The following is a 17,140-nucleotide window of genomic DNA, read 5'->3' as shown; positions in this document are numbered from 1 at the left end:
AGAAAAATCTAAAATTGTAAAGCTTGTATAAACAAAAATTGAGAACTATCTTTACATGTAACGGAAGAAATAAAATACCTTATATGTAAAAAAAAATTAAATTAAATTAAATTTTTAAAAATTAAAAATAAATAAATGTCAGCTAAGCTAAACGAACAAAACTATTAATGGCCAAGGCTTTCCTGTCCTGCTCAACTTCCCCCCATTTTGTCCTGAGAATCTATAACATTTGACCACAGCACAGCAGCCTCTGTCCCTGCAGAGTCCATCAAACAACAAATTCAACATGGCACACATATTAAGTGCCTAAGGTGTACACAACACATTCAACCTCACTGTGGAAAAGCAGTGACGGTGAAGCTTTGTCAATAACATCTCAAGAAGCTTCTCCTCCCACTTCACTCACATAGCTACCAGCCGATTTCAGGACCTCTTCATCTCTTTCCTGAACTGTTTTTTCCCTCTCCAACCTTCCTAAGGTACAAGTCTAATCATTTTATTCCCTGTTTAAAAACCCTTACTGAAAGACTCCCTACTGCCTTTAGGATAAATACAAACTCTTCAGCTTAGCAGCTGAGGCCCTCTCTGACCCGGGTCCAACCTGCCTTCACAGCCTTACCTATCTCACATTTATTTACACTTCACACTTCCAACTCTCCAAACAAATCACATAGTAGCATTATTGCTGGAACATTCCATCTCTCACTTATATCCGTTTTTCAGAAGTCATCCCTAGAACACACTCCCTTTTAAGCCTCTCCCTTGCAGAATTCTTAGTCCCTTCAAGGTTCTGCCCAGTTTCCTCCCCCTCTGTGAAGTCTCCTTGATCTCCACAGTAGAATGTTCTCTCTCCATTTTTTTAATAGTTTAATGTTCTCTTAATGTTTCTCTTTCCCTTTTTTCCATAGTAACTCATCTATACAAACTGCTGTAAACCATGCCCCACCAAAATATAAGCTCTACAGTTTTATTCCCTAATACCTAGTTCAATGCCTTACACATAGCAAGTACAGGCAGAATAAAAGTTTCTGAATTAAATTGAGAAACACTGGAAGTCATACATGTTTTCTGCAACCTTCCTCCTAACAGAATGAGACCATTTAATAGGAGACTCCAAAGTGCAAACAGACTATAGGCCACCTGCTAGGTTAACTAGAAGTTAAAATAAGGCTTAAAAATGTATCTTAGGTTTTTGACCAAACAAGAGATAGAGTATATTATAAAATGCAAAATGGATGATTTTGATTATATTAAATTAAAAAATTTTTGTACAAACAGAAGCAATGCATCCAAAATTGGAAGGGAGGCAGAAAGCTGGGAAACAATTTTTGAGGCCAGTGCTTCTGATAAAGGCCTCATCTCTAAAATATATAGGGAATTAAATCAAATTTATAAGAATCCAAGTCATTCCCCAATTGAGAAATGGTCAAAGGATATGAACAGGCAGTTTTCTGATGAAGAAACCAAAGCTATCTATTCCCATATGAAAAAATGCTCTAAATCTCTAATGATTAGAGAGATGCAAATTAAAACAACTCTGAGGTACCACCTGACACCTATCAGATTGGCTAAAATGACAAAAAAGGAAGATAATAAATGTTGGAGAGGCTGTGGGAAAACTGGAACACTAATGCATTGTTGGTGGAGCTGTGAACTGATCCAACCATTCTGGAGAGCAATTTGGAATAATGCCCAAAAGGGCGATAAAGCTGTGCATACCCTTTGACCCAGCAATTCCACTTTTAGGTCTTTTGCCCAAAGAAATCATGGAAGGGGGAAAGGGACCCACAAGTACAAAAATATTTATAGCTGCTCTTTACGTGGTAGCAAGGAATTGGAAGTTGAGGGGGTGCCCATCAATTGGGGAATGGCTGGACAAGTTGTGGTATATGAATACAATGGAATACTATTGTGCTGTAAGAAATGATGAGCAGGAGGAGTTCAGAGAAACCTGGAGGGTCTTGCCTGAGCTGATGATGAGTGAGATGAGCAGAACCAGAAGAACATCGTACACAGTATCATCAACACTGAGTGTTGACCTACTGTGATGGACTATATTCTTCTCACCAATGCAATGGTACAGAAGAGTTCCAGGGAACTCATGATAGAAGAGGATCTCCAAATCCAAGAAAAAAAAAAACTGTGGAGTATAAATGCTGATTGAACCATACTATTTCTTTTGTTTTGGGTGCTGTTGTGTTTTTTTTCTATTTTGAGGTTTTGCATCACTGCTCTGATTTTTTCTCTTGTAACAGGATTAATGCAGAAATAGGATTAATGTTATTATGTGTGTATATATATATATATATATATATGTGTGTGTATATTTATATATCTATATGTATATGTATATAGATATATAGATAGAACCTATATCAGATTACCTGCTGTCTAGGGGAGGGGGGAGGGAGGGGAGGGAGGGAGAAAAATCTGAAATTGTAAAGCTTGTATAAACAAAAGTTGAGAACTATCTTTACATGTAATGGAAAAAATAAAATACCTTATACATAAAAAAAATGTATCTTAGGTAACTGAGTTGAAATTTTGTATCTTCACTTTTCTAGATAATAGAAAACATATGTCATTGTTACATGGCTACCCTATTTTTAAGCTGTAGATCTTTAGAACTGCTTTTACAAAGCTTTGTACATAATGGTTACTTGATAATATTTGTTCATTAATTTTCATAACCAAATACAGGTTATACTCTGGTTTCTCTTCAGATCGTATAAATCTTTCACCTTTCACTAAAGATTTCCGTGGATAACCAAATACAGGTTAAATGGGAAAATATTAGTAACACAAAACAGCATCCCTGCAAATTTATCATACCCTTTTGAGGATCCTAAAGCAAAAGCTGCCACATAAAGCTCCTGGCAACTCTACTCTAAAATACTGCAGTTTATCCCAAACACACTGACTTCTCCATGGCTTATGGCAGGGATTATCACACCCTTCATTCAAGGGATGCTACACAATGAATTCTGCTTTGCTCACATATGCGATCCCCCCCACCCCCATTTCTCTCTTTCTACCCTCCCTCCCCCCTTCCTGCTGCTTCTCAGTCTCCCTTCAATGACTCCCTGTCCTTGTCTTACTCCTTTACAGTAGATGTCCTTTGCCAGGTGCCTCTTCTTTGTTCACTTGTCTTTTCTCTCTATACTTTCCTCCACTACAAGCAAATGCACTTTCATGGCTTAAACTGCCCCAGCTCTATGTAAATGATTCCCAGATCTCTTATCTCCAAGCTTGACTTCTCTCTCATTTGAGTTGCAGCCCTTTCTCTCCAAGCTGCCTACAAGGTATCTTCACCTGGATGTCCCACATCAGACTTAGAACATTAGGCAAATTGCTTCATATCTGATTCGCAAACTCCTCATGTTAGAATGCAGGTGTTAGATTAGATCACCTCTAAGGGCCCTTTCAACTTCAAATCTAAAATCCTATAAAACAATATGACCAAAATCAATATTTTTATCTTTACTTTTCAACCTGTTCCTAACTTCATTGTTCTTTATATAGCAAGGTCCTTTACCCAATTTCCCATATATAGAGACCTTATCTTTATTCATCCCTCTACCAAGTCCTATTTTACCTTGCAATCTTCTCCTGTGTCTGTTCTTTCCACTCTATTCCCATTATCATCACTGTATTCTAGGTCTTTTTACCACCCAACTACACCTAATCAATGTTTCTCTCTTTTTCTCTCTTTCTTCCTCTCCCTCTCTCTCCTTCCAAACACCCATCAAGAAAAATTCACTCGCTTGCCTTTTTTTTTTTTTTGCGGGGCAATGGGGGTTAAGTGACTTGCCCAGGGTCACACAGCTAGTAAGTGTCAAGCATCCGAGGCCAAATTTGAACTCAGGTACTCCTGAATCCAGGGCCAATGCTTTATGCACTGCGCCACCTAGCTGCCCCACTCGCTTGCCTTTTATTCAAGGCAAAATTACACAACTCACCTTCCCTGCTTCATCTCCTATCACTCCCCTCTACACACTATGCATTATTTTAGCCAAACTGGCTACTCAGTCTCCCGAACATCCCCTGTATTTTCTAGCCTCAATACTTTCGGTCATTATCTCTTCATTTATGGCTAGGGTATTTTCTCTTCTTTTCTGTCAAATGAATTCCTTACCTAGCTTTTAAGACCCAACTCAAATGCAATTTCCCTGATGAAGCCTTCCCTGCACATTCCTCCCCATCACCTGCCCCAGCTTCCATCAATAACGCTCTTCGGATCTCAGATAACACTCTATTTCACTACATTTATCAGAGAACGTTGTAGAGTGTAGTTTTCTATATTTGTGGCTCATCCCCATTCTGGACCATTATCACAGAATCATAGATTTAGAGCTGGAAGAGATCTTAGATTCCATCAAGTCCAACTTTGTTTTACTGATAAGGAAACTGAGGCCCAGAGAGATGAAATTAGTTGCACAAGGCCACACTGACGGTCAGGAGAGGGGCTGGAACTTAAACCTGGGGCCTGTAATTCCTTCATCCAACTGAGTCCTTTCCTATGAACTAGAATTGTTGTATATGGGCTGCTAAGGAGGGAACCCCCAATAAGTGATACTTTTTGGTGATGGGCTTGAGAGAAACAAAGTTCTCAACCACGACCAAGATTTTATCCCTCACATCTATGCAAATTCAATTCAAACAAATATATAATAAGCAAAGCTTTGTTGTAAGGTCCCAAGATTGTAAATGATGCCATGATGAATAAGACACTATTCTTGCCCTCAAGGAGCTTACAATCCAATGAATTCCAAATCTGTCTCCAACAGTGACCTCCTCCCCCAAGTTCCAATCCTTTACTTCCAAAGCCAGAGTTATTTCCACCTCAACATCCAAAGATAAATTTATCATCCTTTTCAAACCAACTCTTCCTCCTGATTTCTGTTAACCATTAACATCATTTCGCATAGCCACCAAAACTGAATCAAAGAATATCTGATTTCTCATTTTCATCTGTCCCCACCCCTCAAAGTACTAAATTCTATCATTTCTTGGAAAAATTTCCCACATATATCCCCCTTCCATCCCCTTCTCGATGCCATCATCCCAGTTCAAAATTCTTGAGTGCCTTGCAGTAACATTCTAACTGGTTGTCCTACATGCAGATCCTCCCCTCTCCTATCAATCCTGTACAATGTCAACAAATTAATCTTTCTCAAGCTACCCTGACCAAGTTACTACAGACTACACCTACACCTACACACACACACACACACACACACACACACACCCCTCACCTTCAATGGCTCAACACTATCTACAAGATAAAAGCTGAACATTTGTTTGTTTTTTTCATCTTGTTATTCTTAGTGACTTAGTCCAGTCAAGTCAAAAGCATTTATTAAGCACTTCCTATGTACCACGTAGAGTTGGAGACAGCTAAGTGACTTAGTGGACAATGCAATGGGCCTGGAATCAGGGAGACCTGAGTTTAAATCAGGCCTCAAATACTAACTAGCTGTGTGATCCTGGGCAAGTCACTTAACCTCAGTTTACCTTAATTCACTGGAGAAGGAAATGACAAAACACTCCAGTATCTTTGCCAAGAAAACCCCATGGATAGGATTGGCGTGCTATGGTCCACAGGATCACAAAGAGTCTGACATGATTGAATAACTGAGTAACAACAATGTACCACGCACTGTGCTAAGAACTGAGAATACAAAGGAAGGCAAAAATAATCTATGTCCTCAAGGATCTTCTAATCCAATGGAAAAACAACATGCAAATAACTATCTACAAACAATATACATGCAAGATAATCTTAAGAGGAAGGGAAATAGCATTCTGGAGGACTAAAAAGGCTTCTTACAGAAGGGATTTTAGATGAGACTTGAAGAAAGCCAGGAGGTAGAGATAAGGAAGGAGCAGATTTCCAGTTATGGAGGACAGCCAATGACAAACAGAATGCCAGGCCCAGCATAGGTACTTAATAACACTCAATAATATTCAAATGAATGAATGACCGAGCATTACCCACAATATGACTCCAACTTGGTACTTCTCCTCCCTTCCCAACTCCAGCTGCTCCTTCTCACTATATTGATTGCCCATTGTTGCAAATGTCCTCTTTTCAAAATTTCTTTTTATCTTACTTACAATTACTTTGTAATGTTCTGCATACATATTGTTTCCCTCAAAACAATGTAATCTGCCTGAAGGCAGGACTATTGCACTTTTCTTTGTGCCTCTAGTGCACTTGATGTTTGCTGAAGAAACCTCTCACAATCTGAATTGAGTCTTATATATAATAGGAAAGTTTCTGATGAATATCTTGAATTAATATATCTGAAGAGCTGTAAGATCAAGGCTATCTTATAAAATTAATTATTTTCCCTTGACTAAAATTTCTTCCTTCTGAGAGTTCAACAGAAAGGAATTAATGTAGGTACTTCCTAGCCATTACCTATTGCAATGTCTAGAACAGATTGAGCATATAACCATATCCTTCCACCACCCCTACCATCACCCCAATCAAACACAAGAGTAGCAAATGGGGCCACTTGTTTATGCATTTCTCATACTTGCTTTGAGATTATAGGTAAAAACAAAGCTTTGAGATTATAGGTAAAACAAAGGCAGAGTCTACTATTCTATTTAATTACATTCTAGGCTTGCTAGAGTTCCTTGACTTTTTTTCCATATTAGTGTTGTGCTCCAGGTCCAAATGCATGCATTCCCCAGGAGTTCGCTTTCACAGAAACTCTTCAGTAAATGAAAATGACACCAACATATGAAAAAACATAAAACAATGTCCAAAATATATGAAATCAAATTGTTCTTAAAAGGAGGATGATTCCTAGTCAATGACAGGGAAAGGCTACAAAGACTGAAGAGCAGATAGCCAGGTAACATCAGAAAAGTGCCTTTAAGAATATGAGTTTACAAACTTGTATAATTAACTTGGAGAACATTAAGTATAGTTACAACAATCTAATTCTGTACAATTCTATTCTACTATTCACTTTGCTGCCTGTGACTCAACACAGAATCACAGAAAAACAAATAACTGTGCCCTAGCTCACAAAAGACATTTCAAAAGCTTCTCAACATGTAGCATTTGATCTTTTCGGGCAACAACCCTCCAAGGTATAACACTTAGGACAGTGTAATCTTCCTCCTATCACCAAATCAATAATGAAAGAAGCTCCCTGACTCTCTCACTGAAACTTCAATTCCTGATATCTTTCCTCTAAGCATTAATCAGATCCCCCTAATTAATCAGACACATTATGTGGAACAGAACTGAACCTGAAGATCCAGCTCATTTTACAAATGAGGAACTGAGGCAAATAGGCCTAAACAACTTACCTGAAGCTCCAGTCCCTGCTCTCAAAAGTTAATGCTATTTTAGAAACTACAATAGCCTGCTATATACCAGATGGAGGGCTTCCTGCTTCTCTCCCACTTTTCCCCTTTTTTTTGCTAAAGATAAGGACACTTCAGCGGAAGCTAGGTGGCGCAGTGGATAAAGCACTGGCCCTGGATTCGGGAGGACCTGAGTTCAAATCCGACCTCAGACACTTGACACTTACTAGCTGTGTGACCTTGGGCAATCCACTTAACCCTCATTGCCCCGGCCCCAAAAAAAAAAAAAAGACATAAAGATAAGGACTTCAGCGATCCCAAAGTTCTGCTCCCCATTTCTCCCTTCCACATAATGGGGACTCACTTAGGTATCTGTCCCCCAAAGATAGTCAACCAAGTCTCCCAGGTCTCCCTGTCTCCAGATATGACCTGTCCTCCCCTCAGCTGCCGCCCATGTGACTTGTCCTCTCCCAGCTTCCACTCTAGACGTGAACTATTCTCCTCCCTCGAGAGGTGACCTGCCCTGCTTCAGCTTCCCTCCTCCACAAGTACTCTGCCTCAAGGCCCCCTCCGTGATCTTAATGTGATATTATTCTCTCCAGATCCTCCTTTCACAAATAATCAATTCTCCCCCGGCTCTCCCCTTCCAGATGTGGAAAGTCCTCTTCTGAGTCTCATCTCCAGATGTGGCTCGCCTTCCTTCCCAGCACCGCCCCCCGCCCCCATGTAGCCCGCTCTCCCTCCCCCGGCGGCCCCCCAGGCAGAGTCCGGCCGAGCCCTGCCTTCCAGCTGCAGGTGCCTGCCTCCCTGCCTCCCCCGCCGGCCCCTCACCCTCGGCGATGACTCGCTTGATCCGCAGCCTCAGGTCGCCCAGCTCCACAGTCTGCCCCACGAAGTCTGTGTGGTCGCGGCTGGCGGCCCCGCCCAGGGACCCCGGACCGGCCAGGAAGTCCAGCGCCGATTGCAGCAGGGACATGGCGGCGGCGGCGCCGGCGGCCGGACCGGCCCCGGCCGGGGGCTCCGCCGGCCGACGGGGGAGTGCGGGGAGTGGGCCGGGAGGCCGGCCGCGAGCCTGAGACGCCTCCCGCGCGACCCACTCCGCGGCCCCTCTGCCGAGGATCAACAGCCAACCGCCCACCGGACCACCATCTTCCGCCCCAGCGCGCCGACGTCGGCGCGAACGTAACGCGTCAGCAACAAGTCATGGCGCCGGCCGCTGCATTGTACGCCGCACGCCCCAATCCCGCGACCTTTCCCTTCCCCCCTCACTCCTTCCCACGCTACGGCGCCGCGTCGCTTCTCGGCCTCGACGCCTTTGCGTCCCTCACGGCCCCCGGAAGGAGGCGCATGCGCCGTGAGCGCGAGAGCGCAGCGTTCCGGGAGGCAGCGTCTAGCTAAAGACTCCGGCGCTCGCTCTGAGGTAAATTCGCTTTAGCTTTCGGGACCCGTGGACGGGGCCGGGAGAGAGACAGCTGCCCAAGCGCCGGCCCTGAAGTGGGCGGGGAGCGGGCGGGTCCTTAGGGAGGCCCTGTTAAACCGGGAGCCCGAGCTTGTCCAGGTGTCACAGCGAGCCCTTGAGCCAGGCGGAATTCGAGCCCGGGCCTCCCCCCCCACCCCCATCCCAACTCGAGGCTCCTCCCCACTGGGCCGCTCAGCTGCGTGGGAGAGCGGGGTGCTGGAAGGCAGCTCAAGTGCCCGCAGACCCCACCTCTGCCGGAGCGGAAAACCGTTTGACAAGTGCTCTGGAATAGGTTGAGTGACGGGGAGCTCACCACCCACAGCAGCTTGGCGGCGCAGTGGATAGCGCTCCAGACCGGAGTTGAAATCTTGTCGAATACGCAGTTTTACCCTGGTCGAGTCATTTAACTTCTCGCTGCCTTTGTTACTTATATGTAAAATGCGGAAGGCAAAAGCACCTACCTTCAAGAATCCTTACGAGGATAAAATGAGATCTCACTAAAGCGCTTTGCAATAGCGCCACATTTAATGAGTCGGTCATTAAGCACTTGTTGTCCAGTCGTGTTCGACTCTTCTTGACCCCATTGGGGGTTTTCTTCGCAGAGATACTGGGGTGGGTTGCCATTTCCTTCTCCAGCTCATTTTACAGATGTGGAAACTGTGGTAAACAGAGGTTAAGAGACGTGCCCGGGGTCACATAGTGTCTGAGACTGGATTTGAACCCGGTCTGGCTCCAGGCCCGGTGCTCTCTCTATTTTACTGTCTAGCTCCTGGTAGGCTGCCCTTAAACATTTACGGTGTGCCAGGCACTAGGGAAAAGAGAAAGGCTGAAGACAGTTCTTGCCCTCCAAGAGCTTACAATCTACTGGGGGAAACAACATGCAAACAAATGCCTTGCAAAGCAAGCTATATACAGGAAGAGTAGAAAATAATTAACAAAGGAAAAGCACTAGAATAGGGGGGAAGGGGTTGGGAAGACTTTATAGAAAGGACTTAATGGAAGCTAGGGAGGTCAATAGGTGGACCAGAGGACAGAGAGTGTTCTAGGCTTGAGAAGCAGCCCATAAAAAATGCCCAGAGCCATATAAATGCTAGCTACTATTATTGAGACAGTCATTTACACTTTTAAACGATATTTGTTGAGAAATGTTTCTTTACCTTACCTCTGTGAAATCTGACTATCCTGTTTGCCCCCATTGCTTCTAGCTGTTTTCTGCTCTTACATAAAATTAGTCTAATCCCTCTTCCATATGACCACCTTTGACATCTTAAAACAACAATCATGCCTTCTCTTTTCCATCTACCCTACTACTTTGCCTTTCAGACAAGCAGACCTTACCTTGCTGCTGCACCCTTGTATCTATATGTGTTGCCTCATGTTAAAATGTAAACAACTTGAGTGCAGGGGTCTGCTAGCTTTTGTATTTATATCCCTAGTGCTTTGCAGGGAGTAAATACTTAATGTTTGTTTGTTTTTTCATCGTTAATTCCTATTAAATATCATGAGTTCTTTCAATTCACCACCATATAGCTTGGTTTCCAGGCTCTCCCTATCTGTTTGCTTTTTCGATAGTATACCAGTGTCTCACAAATATGGTTCCCTGTTCACAATACTCTGCTTAGCCCTGGAGGTGGTGGTTGGTTCTTGTCTTTTGTATATAATGAATGGTAGAAGACCTCCAGGAATATTGCCTCTGATGTATTAGACTAGGGATTCAGAATGAGACACATTTTCAGACATGGTTAATGTGTGGATTTGTTTTGCTTAACTACGATAACTTGTTACAGGGAAGAGATGGGAGGGAAAGAGGGTTAAGGATCACTGTGCCCTCCCGCCCCAAAAGGGGGGGGGGAGGTGCTGGGGGGAAGATCCCCAGTGAAGATTCAAAGAAAATGCACAAAAGAGATCAGGAGGTTCCTAGAACAACACAGATGAGTGCGATAGCTTTGGAACTAATGTGCTAAATTAAGTGTTCTATAAATACATATAATGTATGTTTTTTTAATTGTACCTGATGAAATGAATAATTTCATAAACAAGATTCTATCTCTTCTCTTATGTGGAAATTTTTGTTGGTGTTTGTTAGGTTCAGAACAAAAATTTTTTAAATAAAAACCAAAAATTGCAAGAACAAAACATTTAAGCCTATACCATTCATAGTGGAGGGAAATTCTTTAAGTGAAAAACCTTCAATCAGATCATAGTCCTCAAAGTACATCAGAGGATTCATTAATGAAGTTATAGTGTTGTAATAGTTTTAAGCTGTTTTTCAAAAGGAGCCCAATGCTTAACAACAGGAGATTCCTACTAGAAAAAAACTAAACGTTTTGTAACTCAGTTTTTCTTGCCAACTTGCATCTTATCACAGTCTCTCGAGGAGCTTCTTATCTTTGAGGCATATTTCTCCTTCTGTAAATTATTTTGTAGCATTGAGCCCACTATTGCTAAATCTGATAGTCTTTGCTCAGTCCTCATGCTTCTTGACTTCTGCAGATTTGACACTATTAGGTACCCCCTTGTCTTATACTCTTCCCTCTCTTAGCTTCTGTGACTCTACTTCCAAACCGGAGTTGAAATCTTGTCAAATACGCAGTTTTACCCTGGGTGAGTCATTTAACTTCTCTCTGCCTTAGTTACTTATATGTAAAATGCGGAAGGCAAAAGCACCTACCTTCAAGAATCCTTACGAGGATAAAATGAGATCTCTCTAAAGCACTTTGCAAAAGCGCCACATATAATGAGTCGGTCATTAAGCACTTGTTGTCGTCCAGTCTTGTCTGACTGTTTGATCACCTTCTTCTAGTCTTTTTCCTCACACAACTGCCAAAAGAACACAGGCCCAAGCATGTTTACTCCTCTGCTCAGAAGCGTTCAGATTCCAGACTGACAAACATGGTTCCTACATTTATATAGTATGCCTTTCTAAACCCATGTTCCCTCTTTCCCTGATTGCCACAAGGACCTCGGCTCTATGGCTTGGAGATGGACAAGGGAGCAGAATGTATATGGAATCAGGTGAAGGGTCACAGTGCCACCTGTTGACTCTCTCAAAAAACTGCACAGTATCAGTAATCTGATTGCCAGAATGCATTCCAGTGCTGCCCTTCCCTCCCCAAAACACAGAGACATAGACATATCCCCTAAGAATAAGTCTCCCAAAGTTTGTATGAGACTTCTACTTGGAGAAGGTGTTAAGAGGTTGCAGGTCAGTTACTCAAGGAGTAACTCTAGTTTTCATGGAAAAGATGCAAGAAGCAATAGAAAGTAAGCTAGTATCAGAATAAAGAAGGTTCTTGACAATTACTCCCTCACAGTTGCCTTGGAATTTGAAGTGTCATCTAGCCACTAACATCGAACTAGCCCAATGGGTATTCTAGTGTTTGCTGCTGACCTAGCCCAAAGAGCTGGCTGGTTCTCTAGCAAGGGAAACAATGTCACAAAGCCTGGTTCACACCTTAATCCCATTGTCTTTCTCCAAAGACAGAATAGCACACTTTTCCAGGAACCCCAAAAGGCAGCCATTTAAAGGCCAAAAAATGAATTTCAAGTCAGTGACAACGGAAACCCTGTCTCCTGCTCACCAGAAGATAACAGGCAGTCAACTAGATTCTCAATCTCTAAACTAGTCTTTAGAAAGGTAAAAAAGCTAGTCGCTTTTCTCAGTTTACCACGTGGAGGGTTTTTATTGGTCCTGATCCTTATCTTACTACAAGCCAGAAGGTGTCATGGTGTGTAATTTAACATGGTTTGTTATACTCAAAATGGTTTTTAAACTTGTGCTAGTTAGACCTCCCCAAATGTCAGCCTCCAACAGGCTTGTCATCAGCACAGAAGGAAGAAAAGGCTGATCTATAGCAGGAGGTGAAACAAAGCTGCTATCTGGTACCAACATGCCCAGATGAATGGTGACAACTTTTCATAAAATCATATAATTTGAAAAGACCTCTTGTGTTTCTGATAGGCTTTTTTGACTTGGCTTGCTAAGGAATAGAATCACCTTGGGTCATGCTGTGGATCCTAAATCAAAGCTCTAATTACACCACCTAATATTTTGCAGACAGGGTCTGGGAAGCTCTCCAATGCCTAATCCTTGAATGATTAGGAATTTAAGATGTACCCACATACAACACAATTCTCTGTGGTTACATTGCTGATGACTCCCCCACACCATACCAGAAGAATGCAGAGGCTAGTTTCTTAATGTTTCCAGAATGTTATCTGCTAAGGAAGCTAAAGTTAATCATTTCAAGGACAAAAGTTAGCCTAATTTATAGTTTGCTCTATTATTAGAAATGAAAAAGATCTTAGCCAATCCAACCTTTTTTATTTTGAAAGAGAGTAATACTCAAAGGAAATGACATCCAAGACCATGCAGGATTAGTCACAAAGCTACACTTAGAACCTAGGTCTTCCAATTTCCAGTCTAGCCTTTCCTGAGTTCCAGATCTAAATTCTGGACTGACTGCTAGACATAACTACCTCAAACTGAAAATTTTTCAAAAGCTGAACTGGTTTCCCCCCCCAAAACCCAACCTTCTCCCTAATTTCTCTGCTTATTTTAATGTTAGCACCAACTTCCAACTCACACAGACTCATCATGTTGGGAGTCCTCTCTGATATTTCATTTTCTCTTACCCCCCATCTACAGTGGGCTGTTTGCTTCCACTTCTATAATATCTCTCACTACTGAACTGATCCAGCCATGCTGGAAAATAATTTGAAAATGACTTGAAAAAACTCTCTGAACTGTTCATACCCCTTGACTCAACAATCCCACTAAAAAATATTAAATATAGAAAGTCCTCAAATATGCCAAAATATTCATAGCAGTATTTTGAGGGGTAATAAAAATTTAGAGACAATTGAGTATCCATCATTTGGGGAATGGGTAAACAAAATATCATAGAGTGTAATGTGCTGTCTGAAATGACAAAAATGAGTTCAGAAAAAAGACTTTGGAACTGATATAGTGAAGTGATCTGACTGTATGAACAACATACACAGTGACTACAGTAATGTTGGCAAAATCAACACTAAAAGGCAGTAGAACTCTCACTAATTATAATGACAGATATGGGCCCTATGGGGAAAGTAATGAAACATACCCTTTTTTTTTTTTCAGAGAGCTTTTGTACCTCCTTTTCCATTTGGCCAATTCAGTTTTTCAAGACATTCTTTTCCTCATTGGCATTTTGTACCTCTAGTACATTTGACCCAGCCTGTTTTTTAAGGTGTTACTTTCTTCAGTATTTTTTTTGTCTCCCCTTCGCCAAGCTGTTGACTTTTTTTTCATGATTTTCTTGCATCACTCTCATTTCTCTTCCCATTTTTTCTTCTACCTCTCTTAATTGCTTTTCAAAATCCTTTTTGAGCGCTTCTGTGGCCTGAGACCAATTCATATTTTTCTTGGAAGCTTTGGATGTAGGAGCTTTTACTTTGTTATCTTCTTCTGGGGGTGTATTTTGATCATACTTGTCATAGAAACTTTCTGTGGTCAGAATTTTTTTTCTGTTCACTTTCCCAGTGTATTTCTAACATACCCTTTTTTTCTTTCTTTTTTTTTTCCCCCCGGGGCAATGAGGGTTAAGTGACTTGCCCAGGGTCACACAGCTAGTAAGTGTCAAGTGCCTGAGGCCCCCGTTTGAACTCAGGTCCTCCTGAATCCAGGGCCAGTACTTTTATTCACTGCGCCACCTAGCTGCCCCCCATACCCTTTTTTTCAACCAGAGGCAGAGGACTACAAATTCAGAATGTGCTATAAACTGCAGGTATGGTGCTTGAAGTATCAGTTTTACTCACCTGTTTCACTTTGTGACAAAGGAAGATTGCGGTGGGTTGATATTTTGAGGGAGGGAGTTAAAAGGATATGATTGATAACAAATAAGTCATCAATGTACCAATCACATTCATTCTCTTCTCTTCACTGACACCCTAATAGAGCCCTCTACTCTAATCCACCTACGTGGATTATTCAGCACCTTCTTGTCTGTCTCCAGCCTCCTCTCCTCGGATCCATAATCTTCTTTATATAAGGTTATGATTGTGATACTCTTCTGCATAACCTCAATAGCTCCCCATAAACCCTTTATTCCAGCATTTAAGACTCCCCACATTCTGAATCCAGTCTACCTTTGCAGCCTCATCTCATCTCCCTTGGTCTCAGTTGAAGTCTTTATCTCTCTACAAGGGCCAACTCAGGTAACTCATTCCTCCATGAAAGCTTTTCTGATCGCACAACTAAAATCAATATCTCCTGAAAATTTCTTACTGCATTTATCAGTTACTTGAGGTGTCTTTTTTCCTGTTGGACGATAAGCTTGTTTTGAGAGCAGTCCTTAGCACATAGTAGCCATTTATTAAATGTTTGTCAAATGAGTTTGGAGCAGGCAAGGAAAGTCCTTTATGTTTTCATGATGCTGAGGTATTCCTCACCAGGTGACCAAGGGGTGAGGGCTGCATATGAGCCAGCCAGCTTCTGGGTGTGTTTCTCCTTTGTGACCCCTTCCCCTTCCTACTCCATCCCAACCTGGAATCATCCCCCTGCCTCTCTTGCTTTCCTTCTCAGAGATTGCTTAAAAACCTGGAGCAGTGGAATCTGGACTCTGAAGTTCCTTTTGCTCGGGGCATGCTCGACAGCTGCCAGAATTGGGTGGTTTCCAGCTAAGTAAGAAGCTACTGGCCCCATGGCTGGAACAGAGACCCCAGAGGAGGATACAGATGTGCAGCTGGAACTTTCAGCAGACATGGGAGATGGGAATTCCTGTGAAAACACCCAGTCATCCCACCGAATGCTCAGCTTCAGTGATGCCCTGCTTTCCATCATTGCCACTGTTATGGTGTGTATGTGCTCCTGAGCCACACCTTCCCTTAGCCCCTAATAGCCCTCCTTCCCTAGTCCTTAGACTGACAATATGCAGTTCAAGAGAGGAGAAACAGTTGGTTCTTTGCACAAATATTCTGTTACTCATCTTGTTTTGTTTCTTTCCTGTTGCAGATCCTGCCTGTGGCCCACACGAAAATCTACCCCGACCAGGTATTCTACACAATTCCATGCAGAACTAGAAGAACTAGAGCCTCAGGGACTAGCCCCTTGCTGCTGCCACAACTACTAACCTTAAGAAATGCTTCATTCAGGGACAGCTAGGTGGCGAAGTGGATAAAGCACTGGCCCTGGATTCAGGAGGACCTGAGTTCAAATCTGACCTCAGACACTTGACACACTTGCTAGCTATGTGACCCTGGGCAAGTCACTTAACCCTCATTGCCCCAGGAAAAAAAAAAGCAGCCAAATCTTTGTTAGGGCTTAATTAGAAAATATGGTAGTGTCCTAATTAGGATTTAGTAAATACTGGTTGATTTATCTCCTGTCAGAATCATGTTTGGTTAATGATTTTATTGAGTTAATGAGATCTTTTAACTCATCGCATCCACAGCTGAACACTCAGTCTCTTGGGGGCTAGATATGTACAAGACATGGTGATGACTTCCAAGGAATTTACAATCCAGTTAAGGAGAAAAACTCAACATATATAAAACAACAAATGCCAAACTCTGTGGTATCCTAAGAGCAGTAGAAGTTTAAAGAAGAGGGACATCAAGTATGGCCTGGAGAGGTCCCAGAAAGGTTCTATGAAGGAACGTGAAAAAGACCTTGAAGGCAGGATTCAGATAGAAAGAGCAGCAGCAGGTGAGGTGGTACAAAAGCCCCAAGGCAGGAATTGCTTGTGTATGTTTGTGTACAGTGAGGACGGTGTGGAGGCTGGCCTCAGCAAGGCAGAACAAGTATGATAAGCAGTGGGAAATAAGGTCGAATAAAGAAGGTGTAACAGAGTGATGCGATTAATTTTTAACAGAACCCCAGATTTACAAGTCCAAATGAAAGTATCCCTCTTTGGAGGTTTTTGTGATGCTCCTGCTAGTGCTCGAATCATTTTTAAACTTTACTTTTAAAGTTTCCTTTAGAGCCTGATTGGCAAGAGCATGATTGGCCTTTGAGGGTGAGTTTAATTTTTGGAAACAACTTAAAATGTCATCCAGAGCTAAAACCAGTGGATAACATAGGTGATAACTTTTTAAGTGACCATAAAGTAAAATGTCATCTCATGCTGTTGACTCTGCAAGAAGTTCCAGAGAAGAGCATCCATGGAATAAATATATTGCCTCCTAGGCACCTGAAAAAACAAAAGCTCATTTGAATATATATGCTCTGGTCTGTTCATTGCTTTGCAGCCACACCTCATTTTATGGTTACAACTCAGCTGAGCAAACATTAAGTGCCTAGCTTATGTATGTATGTACTGTGAGAAATTTAAAGTTTCATTTCATTTACTATTAAAATGCTACTTTAAATCACCA

The 17,140-nt window shown here is 42.2% G+C and overlaps 2 protein-coding genes and 1 non-coding gene across 6 annotated transcripts in view; 2 read left to right on the top strand and 1 right to left on the bottom strand.

The window, feature by feature from the left end:
* GAK (cyclin G associated kinase) overlaps window positions 1–8,486 on the bottom strand; it is a 124,868-nt gene extending 116,382 nt beyond the window's left edge. For all 4 annotated transcript variants that reach the window (XM_043969681.1, XM_043969684.1, XM_043969683.1 and 1 more), the window contains exon 1: window positions 8,158–8,486. In XM_043969681.1, the coding sequence (XP_043825616.1) occupies window positions 8,158–8,302 (145 nt within the window). In that variant the 5' untranslated portion in view covers window positions 8,303–8,486. The remainder of the gene's footprint in view (window positions 1–8,157) is intronic.
* On the top strand, window positions 2,704–2,820 carry LOC122733133. Its single transcript, XR_006353727.1, has one exon. It is a non-coding gene; the product is annotated as a U5 spliceosomal RNA (small nuclear RNA).
* A 123-nt stretch (window positions 8,487–8,609) lies between the features above and the next one.
* Window positions 8,610–17,140, top strand: part of TMEM175 (transmembrane protein 175) — a 43,673-nt gene continuing 35,142 nt past the window's right edge. The window contains exons 1-3 of the mRNA XM_043969555.1: window positions 8,610–8,746; window positions 15,351–15,621; window positions 15,780–15,818. Coding sequence (XP_043825490.1) covers window positions 15,469–15,621; window positions 15,780–15,818 — 192 coding nt within the window. The 5' untranslated portion in view covers window positions 8,610–8,746; window positions 15,351–15,468. The remainder of the gene's footprint in view (window positions 8,747–15,350; window positions 15,622–15,779; window positions 15,819–17,140) is intronic.

The sequence above is a fragment of the Dromiciops gliroides genome, chromosome 6, assembly GCF_019393635.1.
Source record: "Dromiciops gliroides isolate mDroGli1 chromosome 6, mDroGli1.pri, whole genome shotgun sequence".
NCBI lineage: Eukaryota > Metazoa > Chordata > Mammalia > Microbiotheria > Microbiotheriidae > Dromiciops > Dromiciops gliroides.
This window is presented reverse-complemented; position numbering and strand designations above follow the sequence as displayed.